The sequence below is a fragment of the Choloepus didactylus genome, chromosome 4, assembly GCF_015220235.1.
Source record: "Choloepus didactylus isolate mChoDid1 chromosome 4, mChoDid1.pri, whole genome shotgun sequence".
Lineage (NCBI taxonomy): Eukaryota > Metazoa > Chordata > Mammalia > Pilosa > Megalonychidae > Choloepus > Choloepus didactylus.
In genome coordinates, this window is record NC_051310.1 from 156396629 (window position 1) to 156422069 (window position 25441).

General features: G+C 40.0%; 1 protein-coding gene and 1 gene segment (V, D, J or C); both read left to right on the forward strand.

Annotated features, from left to right (window-relative positions):
- Nucleotides 1-25441, forward strand: part of LOC119532271 — a 456157-nt gene that overhangs the window by 157889 nt on the left and 272827 nt on the right.
- Nucleotides 1-25441, forward strand: part of LOC119532285 (immunoglobulin lambda-1 light chain-like) — a 62188-nt gene that overhangs the window by 26575 nt on the left and 10172 nt on the right. The window contains exon 5 of the mRNA XM_037834516.1: nt 5803-5814. Coding sequence (XP_037690444.1) covers nt 5803-5814 — 12 coding nt within the window. The remainder of the gene's footprint in view (nt 1-5802; nt 5815-25441) is intronic.

Genomic DNA, 25441 nt, shown 5'->3' on the forward strand with positions numbered 1-25441 from the left:
TTCTATGTGCAAGACACTGTTCTAAATAATGTATGTTTTAATTTATTTAATTTTCACAATAACCCCATGACTATTATTATCTCCATTTTGCAGGTGAAGAAACTGAAGCATGGAGAGGTTAAGGCATTGCCTAGGGTCATACTGAGTAGCTGAGCTGGGATACAAGCCCATGTGGCCTGCCTCCAAAGCTACTATGCCACAAAAGAAAGAGTCTCTTTTTCTGAAACTTGTTAGAAGCCAGTTTTGCATCATGTCTGTGATGGTTTGAAGATGTATGGATCCCAGAAAATCATGTTCTTGAAGCTAATCCATCCTTGTGGGTGTCAACCAATTGTAAGTGGGACCTTTGATTAGGTTACTTCAATTAAGACATGGCCCAGGATGGTTCTTAATCCTCTTACTGGAGTCCTTTATAAATGAGATGAATACAGGAAAAGAGAGAAATCCCGGAAAGCATGAAGCTGAAAGCAACAAAACCTGGAAGAGAACGGAGAGACAAGCAGACGCTGCCATGTGCCTTACCATGTGACAAAGGAGTCCAGGATTGCTGGAAGTGGTCTTCAGAAAGAAGGGACCATCTTGATGATGCCTTGATTTGGACATTTTTACGGCCTCAGAACTCTAAGCTTGTAAACTAATAAATTCCCATTATAAAAGCCAAAACCCATTTCTGGTATATCGCTTTCAGCAGCCTAGCAAATTAGAACAATGTCTATGGACAAATGAATGGTTCCAACACCTTCCAAGAATCCTCTATGACTGCAGTAGACTCTATTCTATAAAAGGAAGCTATGCAAGGAGGGCAGATCTATTTTCTGTTGGGTTCCCAGTAGGGGAGGATGCTGTCCTTGCACTTGCTATCCTAGAAGACCTATAGTCTATGTGGTGTCTGTAGCCACTTTTCCACACTCAATCCCCAGCATGTGACATCTGCCTTTACTGACCCTCCTTATGCTATTTCTCTATAGTAATGCAGGAGTCACAGTTTTTGAGGTGGTGTGATGTCTGTCTCTTACAATTCTTATCAATGCTTCCTCTTTTGCAGAGGCCCAATCACAGAGCCAGTAGGTGACCTTTGGCACTGGGGACTCCCTAATGATCACCTGGAATATTTCTGGGTTTGACTTTTGGCCCTTCCAGATGAATTGGTACCACCAAGCTCCAGAAAGACCTCTGGAATATGTTTCCAAAATTAGTTCTTTGGAGGATATTAAGGATTACACATCCCAGAGATGTGCTATCACCAGGAACAATGTCTACAATCAGTTGTGTTTACAAACCAACAGATTGAAACAGGAGGACTCAGCTGACTACTACTATGCTTTCACCACAGTGAACCTTGAGAAACTAAGCAGATTGAAATCTCACTAGAAGGCAGAGCAAAAGGAGAATCTTTTGCTATATATATAATCAGTGAACTTTCTCTAGCTGGGTATTCCCCTCTCCACTCTCCACCTCCACGCTGATCTTGCTTGGGACTACTCACTTATTCTCATAGGAAACATGACTTCACTTTGCTCCTTTGAATTTTCCCAGTCCTTTCATATTCCAGTTTACTGCATGCAGAGCTGGTTGGACCAAAGAGAGGAAAAATGAGCCCTGATGTGGTGGGGAACTCTAAGGAACCAGTCCCGAGTGATCCTTCCAGAGTCCTGCTTGCTAGAGGGAAGGTCCTGAATCATTGCTGGGTGGTCAGAAAGTCTAACTCATACCTGTCTCTCAGGTGGGACTGTTTACTCATCCTGGTGTACTTTCTTGGCTTTTGACTTCCAGAACATTGGAAGAAAGGGATAGAGGGGGCAAAACATGTGGCCATGCCAAGGTGAAAGAAAGGTGGGAATAGGGGTTTTCTCTAAGTTCCAGATAAACACCTCCTGTAATCCTTCCCACATTCATGGATATATGAAAATGTCCTTATTGTGTTAGCAAAAAGTCTCATGGCACAATTTAAATAGGTGCATTTCCCTCTCTTAAATAGGTGACTATATATTGCAGATAAGCAAAGTGATATGTAAAAGTAAATATATAATTCACAAAAATATTAATGTGGATTGAATTTAAAAGCAATAACTGGAAAGTCATCCCTAATTTGGCAAGCTCCTTTCACCTCTCATAAAATTAATAAATGTAAATATTTTACTATAAAATGCACATATCTTTTTATATGCCTGTGAATTCTTTTAGCAGTGAAAAGAGCATGGGCTTTGGAGTCAGACAAAAATGGGTGAGAATCATAATTCCTCCACTTAAGAGCTGTGGGTCCTAGAACAAGGTTGCTTAACTTCTCTAAACCTCTATTTCCTCATCCATAAAATAGGTCAAATATACCTCTTTCATAGTTGGAACACCTGGGTGGCTGGCACACCAAGAGCGCTCAATAATGATAACACTCCTTTTAAACCCAGAAGAGAAAATTCTGCAGGAGCTAGCATGGGAGGGAATGTTGCCAATGACCACTAGCATTTTTCCAAACCAAGAAATCCAAGTGTGTTCCTGGCACATTTTTCATTAAAAATACCTCATCAGGAGTGTTCTTCCCATACAACCTCTCTAAATGCTTTCCCTGCCCTAATAATAGTGAAAGTTCCAAAGGCAAGTCCATCATGGAAAGGCTCTAGCTTCACAACAGCAAGCTGTGTCTTTCCTGCCCTTTGTCTGCACCAAATAAAGGTGTCCCAGCTTGGTCTCAGCTTTCCCAGAAGTAATAAGGAGAATGGATTTTTCATGTCAAACCATTTCCAGAAAGACTTCCCCAGCAGACTCAGATGCCTGAGATAAGGAGAGTGGGGGAGTGTCAAGCTTTAGAAAGGTCTGCCTTACCCAGCTTTGAGGCTGGTCTCCCTACTCTTGGGATACATTTAGTTGATTTAGCTTTTTAGGAATCAAGAGATTTTTTCCCAACCTTAAAAGGGAAGCTGCAAAGTTTAGTCATCAACCCGTGTGGGGTTAGTCTTCACTATAGTACATTGCCAAGAAAACCAAGTTCCCTTAAGTGAAACCCAAAGATAAATATCCTCATTCCAGTCCTCTGGTTTCTTCCTTAAAGAACTATAGGCTCCAGGAGCCTGATGCAAGGGAATTGGTAAGAAAAGCCAGGGAATCAGAGCCTTTCTCCTGCAGAAATGTGTGTTCTAGTGGGAGAAGATAGTGAAAGGCATCTGTGCCAATCACACGCTAGAAAGAAGTAATCTATCTAAGGAAACTTCTACCTAGAAAACAGCTGGCAACCTAGGGAAAATTATTCTTTTGAGAGTTAGAACTCTTCCTTCTAACTTTGTGTGTGACTTTAAACAGGTCAGTTAATGTCTTTGAGCCTCAGATTCCTCATCTGTAAAATGAAGAGTTTGTATAAGATGATCTCCAAGCTTCCTTCAGCTCTAACAGGCTATAGGTCTCAGCCCAGCAAGAAAGAGAACAAAGCAGCTGTGGGACAAGGGAGACCAAATTTGACAGATTCTCAAGATCTGGAGAGAGTGGATTCCTTCCTAGCTGATTCTTTTATGTGACCCAATAAGGATAAAATCGAAAAAGGGGAACTAAACAAAGTATACTCATGATTAATCAAAGGGAATTCAAAGTCATTGCTAACCTCACACCTACCTTGCTTTGCCTCCAGCTCACCTCCCTTGGGACACTTCTCCTCTTAATGCCTCATCCTGATTCTCAAAAACCGTGATCACTCAAGGTTGAAGTTTTTAATCTCCCATGTATAAAAGGATATGCAAATTGAGTTCAGTTTCCTGTTGAGTCTCTGCCAAGGTCTTAGCCTGGCAGTTCTGGGAAAGGAGCCAAAGACCTCATATTTCTTGGCTGTTAACATTCCCCCATCTGTGTTCAAGTCAGCAGTGTGGGCTTCAGGCTGTGGCTCATCTTTAGTCTTACAATTTCCCAAGTTTTCTAAAAGAACCCTTTAGAATGTTCCTGCAATAAAGTTAGATACAGCTGGTTTCCAGGTAACCAGATAGAAGATTATCTGGTTATATTTGGGAGGCAGTATGAAAAAGCCCAGGAATTCTATATTCCTATGTAGCCTCAGAATCCAACTTTGTAAGCTACTTGAGATACTGATATTAATGAGGTCCTCGGTAGGGCATGCTCTGAGTTGTCTGTGCCTCCATGATGGGGTATTGCATATCATACACACGCAGGGTAGAAAAGCAAGGTCTCAGCTACAATAAAAGCACTGTGCAGCGTTCAAAATCAAATGGCGTAATTGTACACTTGAAAGTGGTTAGAATGGGAAATGTTATGTTGTAGATATGTTACCACAATAATTGTTTTTTAATGGCCTGAAAATTTCAAGACCTCCCAATGAGCTTCTGAGCCGAAAGCGTTGCTAAACAACAGAATCAGGGACCAGACAAATTGTCCCCTACATCTCCCTAATTGAACTCACCTAAAATAGCAGCTGCCATTTTTATTCAACATAAGATAACCTGCATACAAGTTCACTGAAAAGTTGTTACCAATATTCTGATGGCAAATTATATGTTCTGAAAACGTGTTTCGGACTTAGATATTAAATCTGACCACTTATTAAACATAAAATTTCCTCTTTTTCTGTAAGAATCCTGACTTTTTTAATTTCCCAGTATTTCCCTTTGGAAGCTAACTCAACACAAGAGCTTTCCCTTGCATTCTCATTTCCATTACAAGACCAATGCACAAGTTAAATTTTCAGATTTCTTCATAAACCTCTACAGAGAGATTTCCTCTTTGTTTCTCTGTGTCTCAGGCAGCTATCAAGAGCAGAAAACTCAAGTCTGGACTACCTTAGAATAGTACACCAGCTAAAATGCTCTCAGTGTTATTGTTTCCTATCCAATCATTCACTTGGTGTCTTCTGCAGCATTTATTTCTGTGTCTTTCTCTGTTCTTGATCTTTGAGTTTCCACTTTTTTAAATCATTCTTTCTTCTCTGAAATCTACTTACAGAGTGCTGATACTTGACAATTTCTACCTCTCAGTTCTGCCTCCCAGCCTTACCCATCCTGAGCCCTATACTCTCCAACAATAATCATTCCCAGATCATTTGCAATTCCAAGGGAAGTGATGCAAAACTGATCCCCTCCTATTCCTGGTCTGTTTGCTTCTCAGTACCACCCCGAACTAAGCAGATCTGAAAGTTAGCACCACCTTGAGCCTTTTCTGGGCATTTTTTTTTTTCAGAGAACTGTCCCCAGAGCAACATTTGGGGACTGAGTCTGAATTCCATTGATATTAAAACCAGGGGAGGTGCCTGGCTCAGAAAGACTTGGGAATTTCTCTAGTGACCCAGTTAACAGTCATACAGAGAGAAATGTGGAAACATGGCCCAAGCACTTTACCCCCAAAGGATTGCTCAGGTCACTCATTCATCAAAAACATGCAGATCAGGTCTTCCCATTCTAGACTACAACATTTTTGTCCCATGCAAACCCCAGAATGTCATACTCCCTTCCCAACAAAAGATCATTTGGCTCCATGTTTTCTTTCTTCAGGGATCCCAATTCATCTAGAGTAGTGAAAGCACAATGTGAAATAGCAATGATAATCATAACACCTTGCATTTGTATTGCACTTTATAAAGTGCTTTCCCCAGCATTATCTCATTTTGATTTTTCGCAACAACATTTAGAAGACCAGACGTGAACGTGGAGGTCCCTTTTATATGAAAGTTAAATGACTTGCCCAAGTTTGCATAGTTAGTAAACAACAGAACAAGAACCTAAATCAAAGCCCAGCTACTTCATTGCTCTTTGTAATTGGAAGTGTTGGGCTATCTATGTATCACTCCTGCAAAGGCACAGAATTGAATCTTAGGTTCCACGGGATGTACGGATCCTATGAAGCACTAGGGCAAAGGCTTGAATGTACCAGATCTGTGGACTGTCATGGGAGCTGTCCAGATCATGTGCCTTCAATGGAAGAAAGTTAGCATTGTCACCTTAGACAAATCCAACTATCTAGTCTACTTCCGTTTTCTGAATATCACTCCTCATTCTACAACATATTTATGGCAGACCTTGTCTACTCAAAGGTAAGGGACCTGAAACGAGTCAACCCAGTCTTGTGTTACTCTGGGGGCTCAAGGAAAAGTAAATGAATGTGACCCCAGAGTAAAACTTCCCCTTTCTCCAATGCAAAGATTCCAAGGGCTATGTTTAATACAGTTCTCTAAGCACCCTAAATTTCCATTGGGGCAGATTTCTCCCAGTTGCTATACATTGTGTAATGAAAACTAAGAGTCTATTCTACATTTACTAGTTAAATCACCTATCAGTGCAGACTGATTGTGTGCAGGGGAGACAAATTTTGCACCTAGATTTACTAACCTCTATTTTAATGAGAAAAACAAGAAGCTTACTTCCAACAATGACTTGCTTTCTAGATAGACTGCTTACTCAGAGGGGCAAGGGTGGCTCTGCCATAGCTTTATGGCTTCCACAACCCAAACCATCTGGTCTCCATCAGACATGGAGGAAAGATCTCCTTGTTCAGCAGTGTTCACACCATCACACTGATTCCAGTGGCCAGACCTGACTTACACAGCTTGGCTAATTGACCCGGAAAATCCCACATTCTAAGAGAGAGGTGGGAAGTGGGACAGATGGGGCCTGAGTGCTGAGGCACTGTTCATTTCCTCTGCTAACTCCATCTTCTCACCAGCTGCATGATCCAACAGACACGCCTTCCTTATGAGGCACCAGAGGCCCAGAAGTCCACATCCTGTGGTTCTCTATACCCCTAAAACCCCACATTTGAGTTCCTTTCCAATTCAGAGAACAAAAGCTGCTGACTTTGTGCCAATTCATAACAGATGTGGGTCACAACTGCCAACTACCCAGGAAGCATCCACCAGAGCAGGGCATGAGAATCAGCTTCTTAGAAATTCCCATACATATGAAGCCATCAATCATCCAACACCTGCTCAAAGCAAGAGTCTGGGAGACTTTCTCCTGAACATCTCCAGTGATTTATTGCTCTCTGTTGGGAATTAAGAAGGTTGAGTTTACCACTAGGATTTAAGAAGGCAGAGACAGAGTTATGGAAATTATTGGAAAGTAGGTATTACAACTTTAAATTTACTTTATGAAAATAACTTTGACATAATCCCTTCCCATATCACTGTCCTTGCCCATCTCACTCTCTGGGACCCACATAGTGTTCATAAACAGGACTAGCATTCTAAGCTGTGAGCAGCAGGACCCTGCCTCTCCTCATATGCAGGGTAATGAGGATGGGAATTCTGCTGATCAAAATATCATTCCTAGCTTGTGCCAGGCCTTACAAGGATGTCTTTGTATTGCAACTCTCTGTAAGAGATTGGACCCTGGCTACCTCTAAGTTTGTAGAAATTTTTCCTTCCCCCCCACCCCAAGAAAATGGTCCCTGCTATACACTGCCTATTTAATAAAACTAAGAAAGATAGGAAGGAGAAGAACAAAGTGTAAGGAGAGAAACAAAGGCCTTGTACCAGGGAAAATATTGTTGCAAACTGGGTATTTATCAAATGAATAGATGCTAATCTGACCTCCACAGAAAATGTTAAGAAAGAAAATTTGAGAAATCAAGGAATGCTACTGCAGGAAAAAACGTATATATATACACACAAACTTAGCTGTGGCTGGAGTGATCCAAAGTCTTGGTAATTAGCTAAGAGAGGCTGCCAGTTCCCAGCCCTTTGTAAACTGTAAAGGAGATCATCTATAGCTTCCCATTTTCATCTTTCCATACGATTTTCTCGGACACACCTCCCCATCACATCTCTTATGTCTTTTCATTCTATTTCCATCAAAATCTGTTCTCAAGAAACTACCTATAATCAATTTATACTAATGTGCAAGTGATGAAAACAGCTTTTCTGGGAAGAAGGGAGCAGGGTTGTAACTTAATAGAAATCAGTTAAAGACTGAAGCAAGCATGGCAGAATTTTCAAAGTTTGAGGAACCCTGCTCAAAATGAAAGATGGGAGTTTATTCTCTCTGGTTGGAGGCTCCCTGTGGAGCCTCCCAGAGTGTGCCCTTCTCTTCTGTGCCGAGAAAGAGGCCCAGCTGCAGCTCTCAGCCAAAGAGAATATTAACCTGACTATGGAGAAAAACATTGCAGCAGAGGGCGGAAATAGAGTCATAGGAAAGAAAACAGATACTTGGAAAGAGATTTCACTCAGTAAAAGGAATCACCTTGTAATCATTGACATCCATCCAGCAAAGAAAGAGCTGCCTTGTCAGAGAGTGAGCTCAAAGAGGATGACTACACTGGGAAAGCTTTCTACTTGGTTAGGAGTCAGAACTCAATGACCTGAGCTTCTTTCCTCCCAAGAATTCTATGTTCTATTATTAAATATTCTGTGTTTAAAGAAAAGTGAACCCACCACCAAAAAGCAACTAAAGATAATTTTTGGCTACATTTCCTCCCAGTTTTCTTTTACAATGCATAGATATTATGTACTCTGTATATGTAGTCATAATCCCATGTGCCCTTTGGTAACCTTTTTAACATTATATGATCAGTTTTCTATGCTATCGTGTATTTTCCTAATCAGTATTTTTAATAAGCTGCATTAATATTGTATCTAGAGGTAGACTATAGTTTACTTAATCAGTTCTTTTATGGTTGAACATTTAGGTAGCTTCTATAGTGTTCCTTTTATAAAAATTGCTGAGATGTGTATATCTACACCTTTTTCATTACTTAGAATTATTATACATATGTATATGGGAAACTTCATTTGTATGTATATATACACATATATATTTATGTAAACAGTAAATTTAAAGCAAGCCCTCATTTTCCTCAATTAGAAAATTCAAAATAAAGGTTTTTGGCCAACTTGAGTGTATAAACCCTTAAGATTGCAGATGAAATTGTCAAATTCTACTTTATAATTTTTAATGTATTAATATAGTCACACATACATGTTTTTAAATCATATATTATGTAAAATAATATATTTATTTTGAAATACTACTTTTTTCCATTCTCATAGCTCATAAAATAATTTTATTCAAATTCTTCACAAGCATCTTAAGTCAATGCATTTGTCATCACTAGAGCCACTTTTTAAATTGTCAAAAATTTTCCACAGCATGTCAAACTCACATTTGCCTAGGTGTTTGAATAATACCACATTATGAATCCACATATGAAGCTATAGCTGAAAACATTTTTGAATCACAATACGTATTCACGTGACATTAGGACTGTTGTTTTGCCATTTATCCTGTAAGCAAACATTCATAATTTCCACAACAAAATATTTATTTGAAAAGGCTTGTTCAGGTAATAACCAACCCATGCAATTTTGAAGAAATACTCCAAAGACTCCTTCCTAATTTTTGTCAGATTCTTTTGTCATCTTTTTCACTAATTTGATCAGCTGACTTCCATATGCATTCGTGAACTGGCATTGATTGAGATCATTTGAGGTTAATGTATCTTCACCAAGCTGTTCTTAACTATTCAAAATAAAATAATTGAGTAATTGAATGAAAGCATTATAATATGAGAGATTTTGTAAGGAATCAGATATAACGGGACTCCCTCTTCTCTGAGGATAACAATATAAACTTCACTTTACATTCAAACTTATGTAATATTTTCTTACATTAAATTCCCCAAAGTGGAAACATTTGCTCAAACTCATTTATATAGTTTCATCCTCTTGATATTGATTAATTGATTTCCAAAAAAAAAGTAACAATTTATACTGTTACCAACACAATGCCAGTATTGGGAGTATCACCTCTTAAAAAAAAAAAAAAAAAAAAAAAAACACATTGCTTAAATATCTGTCCAAAAAATATTTGTTAATGCTTTATTTACGTTTTTATTGCTAGAGGGTTAAAACATTTTTCCAAGTTTGTTAATCAATGATTGACTTTTCTCATTTGTGAATAGTCAGTTTATGTTCTGCACCCAATTATTTTTTAGGTTCTTAGAGTTTTCCTTACTGATTTGTGTGACTGTAATAATTTTGCACCTCTGAGTTTTATGGCATTTTAGCCACAATAACAGCATGAATGAAAGGAGATTTCTGGATGTCAGAGGGCAGTGCTGGCAAAATGCCAAGGAAAGAGAACAAGGAAGAGGAGAGTTTTTGTACAGTTGCATTTCACTGTGACAGCGTACCACAGAGTTTCAGGTATACTAAGTCTTTGTTCAAAAACTACCAGCTGTCCCAGACTTCAGTAACTGATATGAATGAAGGGGATCTAGTTAAGACTAGGGCAAATTGGGCCAAAGGGTAAAGGTTGAAACTGTGTGTTAAAACTTCAACTTCCATGTGAGACCAAGGGAAGAAATGTTTATTTGGTGCAAGATCTGTTTTTTCTAAACAATATAACTTCTACATTCAGTTTGTTCAAACACCACAATTACATGGAACTTTGAATAGGAAGTGCGATATGGTAGGTCTGTATAGGTTAGAGTGAAATAGCAACACATCCCAAAGTAATTTGGGCAGAGAATAAAAATATATATATTCAGGGCCCCCCAAGGAGCTGGGGGAGGATGCAGAGGTGTTGGACTTCTTCACCTGGATTGTTGCTAATGTTCTCACAATCACTGGGGACAGACGGCTTGACATGCTGAGCCCTCTGTCTTGGGGCTTGCCCCTATGAAGCTTGTTACTGCAAAGGAGAGGCTAAACCTGCTCATAACTGTGCCTAAGAATCTCCCCCCGAGTGCCTCTTTGTTGCTCATACGTGGCCCTCTCTAACTAAGCCACCTTGGTGGGTGATCTCACTCCCAGGGGTGTAAATCTCCCTGGCAATGCAGGATATGATTCCCAGGGATGAATATGGACCCGGCATTGTGGGATTGAGAACATCTTCTTGACCAAAAGGGGGATGTGAAATGAAACGAAATAAAGCTTCAGTGGCTGAGAGATTTCAAATGGAGTCAAGAGATCACTCTGGGGACATTCTTACACACTATATAGATAACACTTTTTAGGTTTTAATGTATTGGAACAGCTAGAAGTGAACCCCTGAAACTACCAAAATCCAACCCAGTAGCCTTGACTCGAAGATGATTGTTGTATAACAATGTAGATTACAAGGGGTGACAGTGTGATTGTGAAAACCTTGTGGATTGCACCCCTTTTATCCAGTGTACGGATGGATGAGTAGATAAATAGGGACGAAAACTAAATGAAAAATAAGGTGGGATGGGGGTATGAATTGGGTGTTCTTTTTTATTTTTATTTTTTATTCCTATTCTGATTCTTTCTGGTATAAGGAAAGTGTTGAAAAATAGATTGGGGAGATGAATGAACAACTATATGATGGTACTGTAAACAGTTGATTGTACATCATGAATAATTGTATGGTATGTGAATATATCTCAATAAAATTGAATTTTTAAAAAAAACAACTACCAGCTGTGATCCACTATGCATGCCTAAGGATCAAGAAGAGTCCTCTGAGTGCCATGGGGGAAATAACACATGAGCTTTATTACCCACTTTCCCCCTGACTCCTTTCTTTAGGTTTTTACTCCAAGTCATCTACTGCAATAGTTTCAGAATATGAACACGTATCACCAAAGTCATTAGTAATCAATGATCCTACCCACACATTTCAACAATATTTATGAATTATACCCATGGCGATGTTGAAAAGGATCTCACAGAAGCCAGGGGAATGGGACTAACAGTAATTGGGTGCCTGGATAACAGGTCACCCAAGCGGATAATGAACCAAAAACTTGAGCCCAGGTCTGTCTAATTTACATAATTCCTTACTTCAAAGAACTTAATCCCTGGTACAAAGCAAAGCAAGTGCTCAAAAAGTGGTTGTTGTGAGTTGAATTCTATCTCACTGGAATCTGACTTGCTTGCAGGGTGCCAACTTTCTAAAGTAACATCTTTCTAAAGGCCATAACTTGAAGCTCCACAAGACGAAACTCTGACTCTGAAACCCAAAATCTTAACAGTTCAAGTTCCTTGCTCTAATGAGAAAACCAACAAATGAAGGAGGCATCAGGAAAGCCGTTATTAAGCAGCACTGGACAAATGGTCCAGTGATGTGATTAAAAGTACGGACTCTTCAAGAATAATACTGGAGATATTAGAAAATCACAAGGAAATAAACAGATGGTGAGAAGGAAGTCTTTGGAGGGTACTATTAGCTGGGAAGAGATTTTTGGAGAAGATGCATCTTAAGCTGGTCCTTGAGATTAGTGAAAGACTGGGCACAATTGGAATATCATTTCAGAATCCAGGAATCTTCCTTTCTGATCTAAAGCCACCAAGCAGTTTCCTCATTCCAGAGCGAAGACACAAGTTAGCCCCTCCCACTTAAACTATGTGTTTTTGAAGGATATTTCCTGGGAACTGAATAATATTTCTGGTCACTTCAGAGGATCAATCATTGCTAATGGCACAGATCTGAGAGCTCATGAGGCCTGGGCTCTCTGTGGCTCTTCCCTTGACCCTGCATATGTTTGATTCAAGGATACAGGAATCTGTTAATTATGATCCCTTCATCCTGGGATTACAGTTGCCAGGAAGCACACCAAATCCATTTGCTCTTTTAAAGCCTAGGAGAGCAAAGCAGTGCATAAGGGAAGAAAACTATACCCAGGCTTCCTTCCCAGGTTGTCTAAAATAACTGCACTTATGGCTTAAAGGATGGAATACATCAACCCGATCAAAATGAAATCAAAGAAGCTCATTTTCAGGGGATATAAACAATTCGCAGAGATCTACTTTTCATGAAATTCTGGTTTTTAGTGCAGAAATGGAGCACAACATTCTTGGATTGCTTATTTTCTAAAACAGCAGACTCTTTTAGATGCTATTTTTTTCAGCATATAATGATGAGTTTATAACATTTCTTTCTGGTATAGGAGAATGGAGGGATTCACGGTCACAGAAAGAAAAAAATATGGCTAGCTTCCTGCTTCACACAAAGAAATCATGCAGAAAAAAGTATTTCAAGCCCCCACAAAAAAGTTTTAAAACATTTAAAGTCTCAGATGACTTGCTAGCTGCAATGGGAAATATGTAACTTTACAAAAGATAGATTTATCTATTGCCGTCCTATCCTATGACAATCTTAGCCTCACCAAGTCATTATGGGCATCCTAATATGATGCAACATGCAGTACACATCACCTATGAAGTATTTTTGCCAAAAAAAAAAGATAAACTAAACCTAAGAAAATCTTTAGATCTAACAGGAGTTAAGGGAGCTAGAAGAGCAAGTTAAAGGATTCCACAAGGAAACAACTAGACAAATCCAGAAGTTGAGACATTCTACAGGGTAACAGGCTCAGATCATTCAATAATCAATGCCATAAAAAAATAATAATAAAAACACAGTGGGGGAGATCAGTTGAAGGGAGATTATTACAGATTAAAGAGATTTAAAAGATATAACAGCTAAGTGAAATGCATGATCTTTGACTGGATCTTTGAAAAAATAAACAACTGTGGTATACATTCTGGGGTGAATTGGGAAAAATTGACTGTGGAGTAACAATTAAAACTTATTTTAAGGCATTATTGTTAACTTCATTAGATATAGCGGTTATGTGGGAAAATATTTTTTAAATGCATACTGAGGTATTTGGAGTGAATTGTCGTGGTTTGTAATTTATTTAAAAATATTTTATTTAAAAATATTTTATTTAAAATATTTTATTTAAAATATTTTATTTAAAAATATTTTATTTAAAAATATTTTATTTAAAAATGTTTTATTTAAAATATTTTATTTAAAAATATTTATTTAAAAATATTTTATTTAAAAATATTTTATTTAAAAATATTTAGGCCAAATAAAGAGCAAATATGGCAAACAACAATTACTAAATCTGTGGGTTTTCATTCTGTTACTCTCCCTTTTATGGCCTGTTTCAGAAATTTTAGAATAAAAAATTTTTAAAAGTTTTCATTTTTAAGTGGCCAACAAGACTGTAGCAAGGTTAAACAAAGAAAAGTTGAAATACCACGTACTCCTTGAAATTCAGCATGCTTATTTAAAGAATACAGCTCTATTCAAAGAGCTTCCTGATTCTATTCAAGTTAGACCAAATGAAAACCATGGATTCATATTACATCATTCTAAGATAACAATGAACCTGTCACTGACTATACAAGTAAAATAAATCAGAAAACCATTAATGATAACAGCACATATTTTGGTTTCTTATTCTTTTTCAAAACAGGGAGAACTGAGGTATCTTAAAATCATTCAGAGGACTTTCAGGATCTGAGATAATGAAAAGGGCTCAAAATCAAGTCCCTTACCTGGAAGAGGGCAGGGTATTTCCAAACTTGTACAAATGTACCAATGAACTTGAATCAGTTGATTATCAAGCTCACTCCTCTGGGCATCATAGAGAAGATAGGAGAAGGTATTAACAAAAGCCAAAAAAGCATATTCCAAAGAAAACTTAATATTTGGGGTTCCACAAAAGCGGGAAACCTGACTAGGTTTATCTATGCTTGAAACATCATTTGGACCTCAGTTCAAAAACTTGGGCCTCTCTTAACTCCTGTCCAGTTGCTAAGTATAGTGTTTGACCCATTAATCCTGCAAGCCATGTTGGTCCATTGTTCTTATTTATGGTTGTGCCATTTTGAATCTCTTATGTACCCCAGGAAAGACTATGTTCTTTAAAGCAATCTTGTGGAGGCAGGCTTACTGTGGGTGAGATCTTTGGATTAGGTTGTATCCATGGGGATGTGACCCACACAACTGTGGGTGAGACCTTTTGATTAGATTATTTCCATCGAGGTGTGACCCAGCCCTTTCTAGGTGGGTCATAATCAGTTTACTGTCATCCTCTATGAGAGGATAAAAGGCAGAGATGGTTTAAAGAGAGATACTTGGAGAAAAAACACCCAGAGACATTTTGGAGACAGCCATTGAAACCAGATGTTTGGAGTTGCTAAGCTAAGAGATGAAGCCCAGAGTTTGCCCTGGAGAAGCTAAGTGAGAACCCACAGACACTTAAAGAGAAGACAACTAGAATCAGAAGCTGAAAGTAATGCAACTCAGGAGCAACGGACGAGAACATGCCATCCACGTGCCATCCCAGCTGACAGAGGTGTTCCTGATGCCACCAGCCTTTCTTCAGTGAAGGTTCCTCTTGCTGACAACTTAGTTTGGACACTTTCTGACCTTCAGCTGTAAATTTCTAACTTAATAAGTCCCCTTTATAAAAGCCAATCCATTTCTGGTATTTTACATAATGGCAGCTTTAGCAATCCAGAACAATGGTTTTGCCAAAAACTTAAGTGGTGGTCCCAACTACCTATCATTTTTTAGAGGTTTTTAATTGAAAGGCTGAAGTATTGAGACAGAAATATAATATGAGTACCAAAGATAAATAATATAGTCGGATTCTCAGGCCTTCACTGAGCCGAAGGATAATCAGAACACTTGCAAACCATAAAGCTGGAATGAAATACCAAAGAAGCTTGGATAATTGCCTAGTGTACCAAAAAGATCATTGGACTGGGAATTAGTAGACCTGAATGCTTACTTGTATGTTCTTTTACATGTGGGTGCCTTAGCCAAGTTAGGAAGCCTCTCTGGAACTTCTTATCTGAAAAGGCAGGGGAGTGAATATATGATCCTTGAAGTCTCTCTGAACTCTGACATACAAGCGTTCCTCTCCAGAAGCACAACTGATCCTTGATTACCCATGTGGGTGAAAGAGAGCATGATCTGAATACTCCAAAAGATACACAACATGAAACTCATTTCTATTTGGCTTTAGAATAATTACATCGTGTGGAGCAAATCAAAACAAATTTAACTCCTCAATGATGCTTACCTGAAGCTAACATTAAAATTCAGTTTACAACTAATAGTGCTGTGCACCACTAAACAAATGTAGTATTCCATAAGGCAACCAGGTACCAGAGAGAGTGCAAGGGACCAGGACTTGGGAAGATGTGGGTTCTGTCCATGGTTCTGTAACTTCCTTACTTATCCTCTTTGAACCTGAGATATGTCATCCTTACAATGGATTCAGAAGACCCTTTTGGAGCACTCACTTGAGTCAAGCAATATGCTGGCACAGGCTATACAGAGATAAACATGACATATTTTCTCTCAAGAATCTCCACCTAAATGAAGGGGAGAAAAAAAGAGCTTTGACTAAAATGATACAGATAAGCACTGGAGGCCAGGAAATTTCAAGGACAGGGTGGGCATCTAAAGCAGTCTTGGGTAGTCATTAAGGAGTTCCCAGGGAAGTCAACAGCTAAGCTAGACCTGGAAATGAAAAGAATCAAACAGGTTAGTTTAGGGACCTAATAGTCCTAACAGTGGGAAAGGAGATTTCAGGCAAAAGGAGTCCTGTGGCAAAGGCACAACGAGTGAAAGAACACAGAGTGTTCTGGAAGCAAATAGTTCTATGCAGCTGAGTGTGAGATGGCAAGTGGAGAAGTGCAAGATGTAGGCTTGGGGAAGTAAACAGAGACCTTGTGTTTCATACCATTTTATCCTAAAGACAATGGGAGCCACCAAAAATTTGATAATTTCATAGTTCCTGTAGATATAGAAATAAGACCATATGAAGGTAGGAGTATCCCCCAAGACTCATCATCTACATTAATTAGCTATTTCTGATATGATAACACTCTAAAACAAACAACTCCAGAATTTCAGTTGCTATAAGCACAAACATATTGCTTGTGCTCACTGCTTTGCTGGTCAGCAGGACTTGGCTTCAGGATGTGGGTTGGGTACAAGTCTGCTCCACTTGTCTTCATTCTAGGACCAAAGATGAAGCAGAAATGGCTCCCTAGAATATACTCCTCTCCACTCAGAGCTCAGAGGTTCAGGAACACTGATGGAAATCCATCATGCGAAGCCTGGCACACTTCCTGTCACTTCCACCCATATTTCATTGACCAAAGCATGGCCAAGCCCCAAAGTCAATGGAACTGGTTATATACTCTGCATGCTCTAGAAGATGTCCTGCAAAGTCATGTGGCAAAGAGCTTGGATGTATACATCTGTTACAGGGAGACAGTGAAGAGTTGATAATCACAACAGCTACACTCCCATCAGGATTCGTCATCCCAAAACTGCCTGCCATGGGCACAGGATTGTAAGATTCCCTACTCCAGACCCACAGGATTGCATGGCTCAAGGTTTGATGTTACTCCAGAGTTTCTTGCCCTTTTCATTCCCAACATTTTTGTCACCTATAAATAGCTCTCTTCCAACCAATTTTTTGATGTCTGTTTTTGATGAATTCAAATCAGCAACAAGGGATGCAATGAGTCTCACAGGTAATCAGAAGCTTTACTTCTTATTCAGTGTAGTCATCATGTCTCTCTTGCCATTTCAGAAACTAGAAGCTAAACCAGCTATACTCAAGAGTCCAAGTTAAAATATTCTCACCTGCCACTGCCCCCCTACATGTGATGCACATTTTCCTTCTTTCTACCCTAAGCCATCCCATGGTACATTGTCTGTTTCCAAAGCCATAGCATTTTTTCTTTTCATATATTTTTTTTAGTCAGCAAAAGAACAATAGTCTTTGTATAAGGAGATGAAGCTGCTTGCAGTTTGTGGGGCAGTTTTATGGGGCTGTTATATGTAGGTTGGGAGTTGTGACAAAGATCATAAGTGAAATGGTGATACTTAAATTAGGTCATGGGTTTTGAGAAGATCCTCCAGGGAAAGTGTGAAGCTCTTTACACTTTAATCCTGCCCCCACCCCCACCCCCATTGTTTATTTACAAATACTCTATAGCCATTATCTGCTCCCTTTTCATAAACAACAACAAAACTCACATTATCCTTTGATGGTTAATGTTTAAGGAGGCTGTTTTCAATTAGCCTATTGTACCACTTTGTTTTCACTATGATAAACCCAGATATCACAGACTAACCAAAATCAGTCTCTTGAGAGCCCAGAGGAGAGTTTTTAAGAAGGGAATAATGTGTCAAAAGTCAAAGATCAAACAAAAACAGAATTAGAAAGCATCAGTTGAATTTGGCCAGGACCACTGACTAAGGTTGCACAAGTTGTGCCTTGGCCAAAGCCACAATAAGGCCAGGCTGACTCTCTGGTGCAGAGCCACATCTGGCTGGAGAAAGGAATGTCTTTTACAAAGTGCACAAAGGTGCCATCCATTTGCCAAGCTTGAACCAAGGAGTTCTGTCTTTGCATCCACTCAATGGAGTCACTTTTTCTAAATTGCACCAAGCACCATATAGGCCCTGAATTTAGCAACTCTGAAGTCAATGGAGAGGATAAACTTTTTAAATTTATGTGTAAACCCTTTATAAACTGTATAACACTGTTCAAGTGTAAAGCAGACCATGCAGACTGTATTCAGAAGTTTAACAGGTGACAGGAGGAGTTACATTGACCACAAATACTTTCTGTCTAATACACAGCATGTAGAATCCACATGGGCAATCAGATATCTTGGATACTTCACTGTGGGAAGCCCTCTGAGGGCAGACTGGTCAGAAAGCACAGAAGGGAGTGGACATGATGATTTCTGAAAGTCTGTTCTAGTCACAAACCCTAGGACAGATCTCATCAGCATGGGAGAGAGCTTCAGACAGAAGTACCTGGGCACGCCTGCCCTCAATCTAATTCCCAAAATCCTTTGATGTTGCTGGAGTCTAATGGAAGAAACATCCTTCCTTGGGGGTTTTCAGAGGCCCTGTACAAAACCGAGAGGAGGTTTTTGTAAAGCTCTGTAGCACTGCGACTGGGGGGATACCCACAGTGCTACAAAACACATAGATACCTGTACAAAAACTGCAGGGGCACAAGGGGCATTTCCCTGGGAAATCCTGTACCTAGCTACCATGCCTCAGGGGATGAACTAAGCAGGCAGCCTTCATTCCTACTCTGCCACCTGGAAGGGATACCAGGAAGTTTGACTGGACCAGAGGAGATGACCCCCAGCTGCTGGCCTCTCACTTGGCTAATCTCACTTGGGTGATGCTGGTGTTTCAACATTCTCTTACATGGAATTTGGGGGATCCAGAACAATGGTTCTTTAAAAACTGTCTCTATTTTGCTTTCATATTGGTTCTATTGCAAAAGAGAGTTAGATGAGTCATCGCCTATGGAATTTCTGAATCCAAATCCTTAGAGAATTTTGCCTGAATGCTTTGCTTGGCAGTTTGGGAAAGTGGATTTGGAAATAGATTGAATTGTATTCAAAAATCACCAGCCATAGTTGCACATTCTAAAGCTGGCTGCTCTATAAATCACTGAGATCTGATCAGCGTTTCACATTGCCATGCCACAGCTCATGGGGCTCAACATTACCTGCCCTTTAAACACCACTGGTGACTGGAACTCAGGGGTAGTCATGGAACCAAGACCCATCACCTTGGTGATGCCAGTTCTCTGAGACCAAGACTTAGATGTGGGTCTGGGAAGTGGGAACAGTAGAATAGAAACCAAGAAAACCAAGAACTTCATCCTCAAGTGTACTGGTAACATTCACCATAGAACCTGTGTACCTGCCTACTCCCCAAGGTACAACCTCCCCAAAGCAGGAGCCCCCCAGCCCATCTGCTAGTGATTAAGTCATTATGAACCAGTTGGAGAACCAAAACAAGTGCCATGATTCAAGGAGCCAAGCCCTAATGATCCTTCAATCCTAAAGCTAATGGGAAGAAGGAAAAGTGGGGATATTGCTGACATTTTTGAAACCCTTTAATGTTCTGTGACACAGACAAGCTCATCTTTGGAAAAGGAGTCCATGTGACTGTAGAACCAAGTAAGTAACCCACTTGTCTGCTCTTTGGGCTTGTCTGCTCTTTGGGCATTCTCCATCTGAGGCACGGATAATGGAAGTATGAATGGACAACACTAGCAGCAGTCTCATGTCAAGGAAGACTCTTGGTAAACTTCTTTAATCCCCTCTAAGGGAGTTGGGCAGGTGTCTGTAAAATAGAGACCTTGGGTGATGTGAAATAACCCAAAGATCTCTAGGGAAACTGAGACAATAGTGCCCAATCCAAGGGATTCAGGTCTGTCTGTAGAAACTAAAGAGTCACTGGTCTGACTCCCCAAGTAGAGTAGGAACTAAGATTGACCTGAGTCTGGATGATACTATCCATGTGGCTCAAGATATTAAACAACTCTGACCTTCCTTAGGCCAAACCCTGCTTCTGGGAGAGCTCAGTAGTGAATCAGCCTCCTGGGCATGGAAGGTGTTCTAGTTTGCTAATGCTGCTGGCATGCAAAATACCAGAGACAGATTGGCTTTTATAAAAGGTGGTTTACTTGATTACCCAGTTACAGTCTTAAGGCCATAAAGTGACCAAGGTAATGCATCAACAATCGGTTACCTTCACCGGAGGATGGCTAATAGTGTCCAGAAAACCTCTGCTAGCTGGGAAAGCACATGGGTGGCATCTGCTCCAAGTTATGTTTTCAAAATGGCTTTCTCCCAGGATGCTCCTCTCTAGGCTGCAGTTCCTCAAAAATGTCACTCTTCATTGCTCTTGGGGCTTTTAGCTTCTCCGGAGTAAAAGTCTTTTTTCAACAGCCATCTTCAAACTGTCTCTCATCTGCAGCTCTTCTCTCAGTTCCTGTGTGTTCTTCAAAGTGTCCCTCTTGGTTGTAGCTCCTCTTCAAAATGTCACTCACAGCTGCACTGAGTTCCTTCTGTTTTTCAGCTCATTTATATGGCTCCAGTGATTGAATTTAGACCCACCCTGAATGGGTGGGGTCATGCTTCCATGGAAATGATCTACTCAGAGTTATCACCTACAGGTGGGTGGGTCACATCTCCATGGAAACACTCAATCAAAAGGTCACACCCTAATCAAAAAGATTAATCAATCTGCCCCACAAGATTGCATCAAAGATAATGTCATTTTGGGGTACATAATACATTCAAACTGGCACAGAGGGTGAGGCCAGAGTAAGTGGTCACCAGTGTTGCTACCTGTCTCTTCGGAAGAAAGGAGCAAGTTTCAGGCATTTGTTTCTAGTTGAGCTGCAAATAGATGCTGGTTTACAGGCAAGGAATCTGGACTACATCCCAAGTAGAACAAAGTGAATGTGTAATGCTTCCAACTAAGAAATGCTTTAGGGTCTATAGGACACAGTCAGGAGCAGGTCCCTAAGGGCTCATGGTGTTCCTCTTGCTCAGAAACAGGACGCGGTGGTGCTCACTGATGAACTGTTATAAAGTAATTGATGCTAAAAAAATTGTTGAAGGATCATACATCTTTTGGTGTCATTTGAGTAACATTTGAATTCAACTATGTTTCACATTAAAAAAAGAAAACAAAACAAAACAAAAGACAAAAAAGACAAGAGGTCTCATGTGGCAGCAACTTCCAGTTATTTAGTGGAAGTTCAGTAATAGGGGTCAGTTGTCCCAAATCTGCCAAACTGGGCCACTGGGAAAAGAAACAGCACTCCCAGCCCTGGTACCTTGGCATTCAGCTTATGTTTGCCAAGGTAAGAAAGGGTCCAGTCTTGCCCTTCGGAAGACTGTTATTGCAAAGGAGAGGCTAGGCCTCCCTATAACTGTGCCTAAGAGCCTCCTCCCGAATGCCTCTTTGTTGCTCAGATGTGGCCCTCTCTCTCTGGCTAAGCCAGCTTGGTGGATGAAATCACTGCCCTCCCCACTACATGGGATCAGACACCCAGGGGAGTGAATCTCCCTGGCAATGTGGAATATAACACCCGGGGAGGAATGTAGACCCGGCATTGTGGGATGGAGAACATCTTCTTGACCAAAAGGGGGAAATGAAAGGAAATGAAATAAGCTTCAGTGGCAGAGAGATTCCAAAGGGAGCCGAGAGGTCACTCTGGTGGGCACTCTTACACACAATACAGACAACCCTTTTTTCGGGTTCTAATGAATTGGGGTAGCTGGTGGTAGATACCTGAAACTATCAAACTATAACCCAGAACCCATGAATCTTGAAGATGATTGTATAAAAATGTAGCTTATGGGGGGTGACAATGGGATTGGGAAAGCCATAAGGACCACACTCCCCTTTGTCTAGTTTATGGATGGATGAGTAGAAAAATGGGGGAAGGAAACAAACAAACAAACAAAGACATCCAGTGTTCTTTTTTACTTTAATTGTTCTTTTTCACTTTAATTATTATTCTTGTTATTTTTGTGTGTGTAGTAATGACGGTGTCAGGGATTGATTTTGGTGATGAATGCACAACTATGTAACGGTACTGTGAACAATCGAATGTACGATTTGTTTTGTGTGACTGCGTGGTATGTGAATGTATCTCAATAAAATGAATATTAAAAAAAAAAAGTTACAGTCCCACATTTTGCTCGCTCTCCTTTTCCAAACCTATTTTCCAGATTGGCTACCATTAACAGTTCAGTGTGTCTCTTTTACACACACACACATAAACATATTTACTATAAATACTTTTTATATTTCATTAAGAAGATCGTATCATAAAACCATTGTATAATTTGCTGTGTTTATTTAAGAATAAAATATATCATGGGCATCTGTCAAAAAAGAAAAGAAAAGAAAGGGTCCAAGAGAGCTGGAGTGGAAGAGTGTGAGGGGGTGGGCTTCTCTCAGAGAAAGTTGGGGACAGGACAGTCTTGGATGTATGAAGTGAAGGAGACATAGAATTGGGGGTAGAGGGAGAGAAAGCGAAGGTAAAGAAAGGGGTGGACATTCCTGGACCTCACAGACTATGGAGAGAAGTGGGGACCTCACAGACTATGGAGAGACTTTTTGTTGAGAGATGGAGAGAGAGAGAGAGAAAGAGAGAGAGAGAGCGAGGAAGAGAGAGGAAGATAGAGAGAGACCCAAATCTGTGCTAACAGAGTCAGAGCAGAAAAATACAGACTAGAAAAAAAATCACAATAAGATTTTGAAAATTCAACCAATTCTGGTCCTTGCCCTTAGATCTCATTAGCTTTAAAAGCTCTTAGTAAAATAATAGTTTATCCATGTCTCCAACAAAGTTAATGACTGTTTTCCCTTATCTCCATTTGTTTGACAAGTGTCCCCAATGATACGTTCCTCTGTTTACTTGCTGACTTGATCCAGCATTTCCCTGAGAGTGAAGTGCTTACCACATGATTTTACATAGTACATGGATAGAGTCTTTTTCATTTTCTTTTGCATTTGCTTTATGTTTTAATTGATATCAGAATAATAAAACTAGGTCATCAAAGTCATGTTATTGCCAGTGTTCTTTTAATTATATTTTAAGCAAAAATATAAAAGAATAATTTTGTTTTTAGTTATTAAGCAAATTATATGACACAACCCTCCAAAATGAGAGGCGATTAATTGAAGTTTGGGAAGCACTGAGCTGATGCATTCCATTATCCTTTCAAGTCAAAAGATAAGGGGTAGCCAGAGGGGTAGGATCCAGAATAGTTTTGAATTGTGCCCTCTTTTTAAACCAACTAATATCGGATTAGAGAGGCATTGTTGCAAATCCAGGGCTTTTATTTTCCCAGAAGCCTACTTCCTCCTGGTGCTTTCTTTGGGAGCTTCTTTCCAGTTCTTACTTACAGGGCTCCCAGGTGGCACAAAACTAACAGAGCAGGTCTCCATGAACCCACAGACCCAGATCCCACCATACCTTTTAGCCATCTGGATAGACTAAACCTGGGACACCACTTACCTTCACAGAACAGAGCCAGAGAATGGGACAGTGCAGCATGGGATAAAGTGCCACAATATAAATCTGTGCTAATGACCATGACAACCTTGGTACATTTATAAATCACCTTCTGTTTATGAGTGCCTACTATGTATCAGGCCACTGTGCTAGGCTCTGTATGAATGTCATTTTATTCAGTTCTTACAATGATCATCTGGAATTAGGTTATAGGACCCACATTTCACAAATCAGGAAGCTGAATCTGATAGGGGTTTCCTAAGATCTCACAGCTTCACAAGGAACAAAGTCAAAATTCAAATCATCTGTCAGGTCCCAGAATCTGGGCTCTTAAGAACTCTGCTCTTCTGTCAGGGCTGCAGCTCGATGGGGCCCAGAGGTTGATGTGGAGGTTTATCCAGCCTGGCCCAGCCTCCCCCTCAGGCCTCTAATCTGCTCCTTTCCAAGCTGCCTGCAGAGTCCAAAACAACAGTGAGGCTGCTTCACTTCCAGCCCCCCCTTATTTCAGTCAACATTCATTCTTTTCCTTCAGAAAATAAATACTGTCAGATTATAGCAGGGGCAAAAGTTGGACACAGGAGACACTCCTTTCTCCTCCCTGAAGGACAGCCACAAAGGTTGAGGAGGAAAGAGGCTAGACCAGAAGAGACAGGAAACTCCATCCAACGGAGATCATGTGACTTGGCAGCTGGTGCCAGGGTTGCCATAAAGAGAAAAAGCAAAGTGCTTTTGAGACTAGGTATGTCAGCTGTGTATCATAATCCACTGATCTTTGGCAAAGAAACCAATCTGGAGGTAGAACCAAGTAAGTGATTTGCTTTTTCTTCTTGTAACCACCATGTTTGATAATTACCCTTGTTAAACATGTTCCCAAGTCACTAGCTTGGGAAACACTTCTCAGACCCCTGAAAATTTCTTCCAGCAGGTAATTAAGCAAAGCATGGTTTCAGGAACAGGGACTGAGTCTCTGATGAAGTTCAGGATGGGGTATGTGCTATGGTAGTCTTCTTGATCCACTATCTTTCCTGCAGAAGCTTCATTGTCTTTGCTCTACCCAAGTAGCTTTAGAAAACCAGCTTGCCCTGCATCCATGCATTCACCATTCCCAGATCGAGGCTGCAACTAGACCCATGCTATAGTATTTCTATGTTATGGGCATGACTTGTAATGAGGAGCACGTCAGACCAAAATTTGAGAGACTGTGATTCCCACCGTTCTGTTTGACTAACAAGCTCTGTGACTGAACTTGGTTGGACTCTAGTTGAGCTCCAATTAGACCTGATGATTTCCAAGATGCCCTCCAGTTCTAACACAATAAGATCCTGATAATCCTCCAGACCAGTTGTTAGGGATGGCTCAGTAGGAGAAGCAAAGGAAATCCGATAGTATGCATGCCCTATGACCCAGTGGGAATTCTGTAATTGAATGAAAAAACACTAGATAAGCAGTCAAAATTCTCTCAATCCAGCCACTAGTTCTAGTGTCCAGACTTCTGAGAACAGAAGTTTGGACAAGCAACATCTGAGGCTTCTTCCAATCTTATCATCTATTTTTTTTTTCTTTTTTTTTTTTCTTTTTTTTTTTTTGGTTCTGTGGAGAAAAGTTAGAGTCTAGAGACCTGCAAGTGAAGCCCAGCTCAGCGATTCACTAGCTGTGTGAACTTAGAAAGGCCCTTAACCACCTTTAGCTTGTGTTACTTCATCTGTAGGATGGATATAATAATACCCACCTCATGAAATTCATTACAATAATGTTTGTTGAGAGAGTGTAGACACTGTTTGTAAATAGTAAAGTATTTTATACAAATAGTGGTCACCTGTGATTATTATTATCCTTTGGGTAGACCCCAAGTCTTTTGCATCAGTGCCTCTTG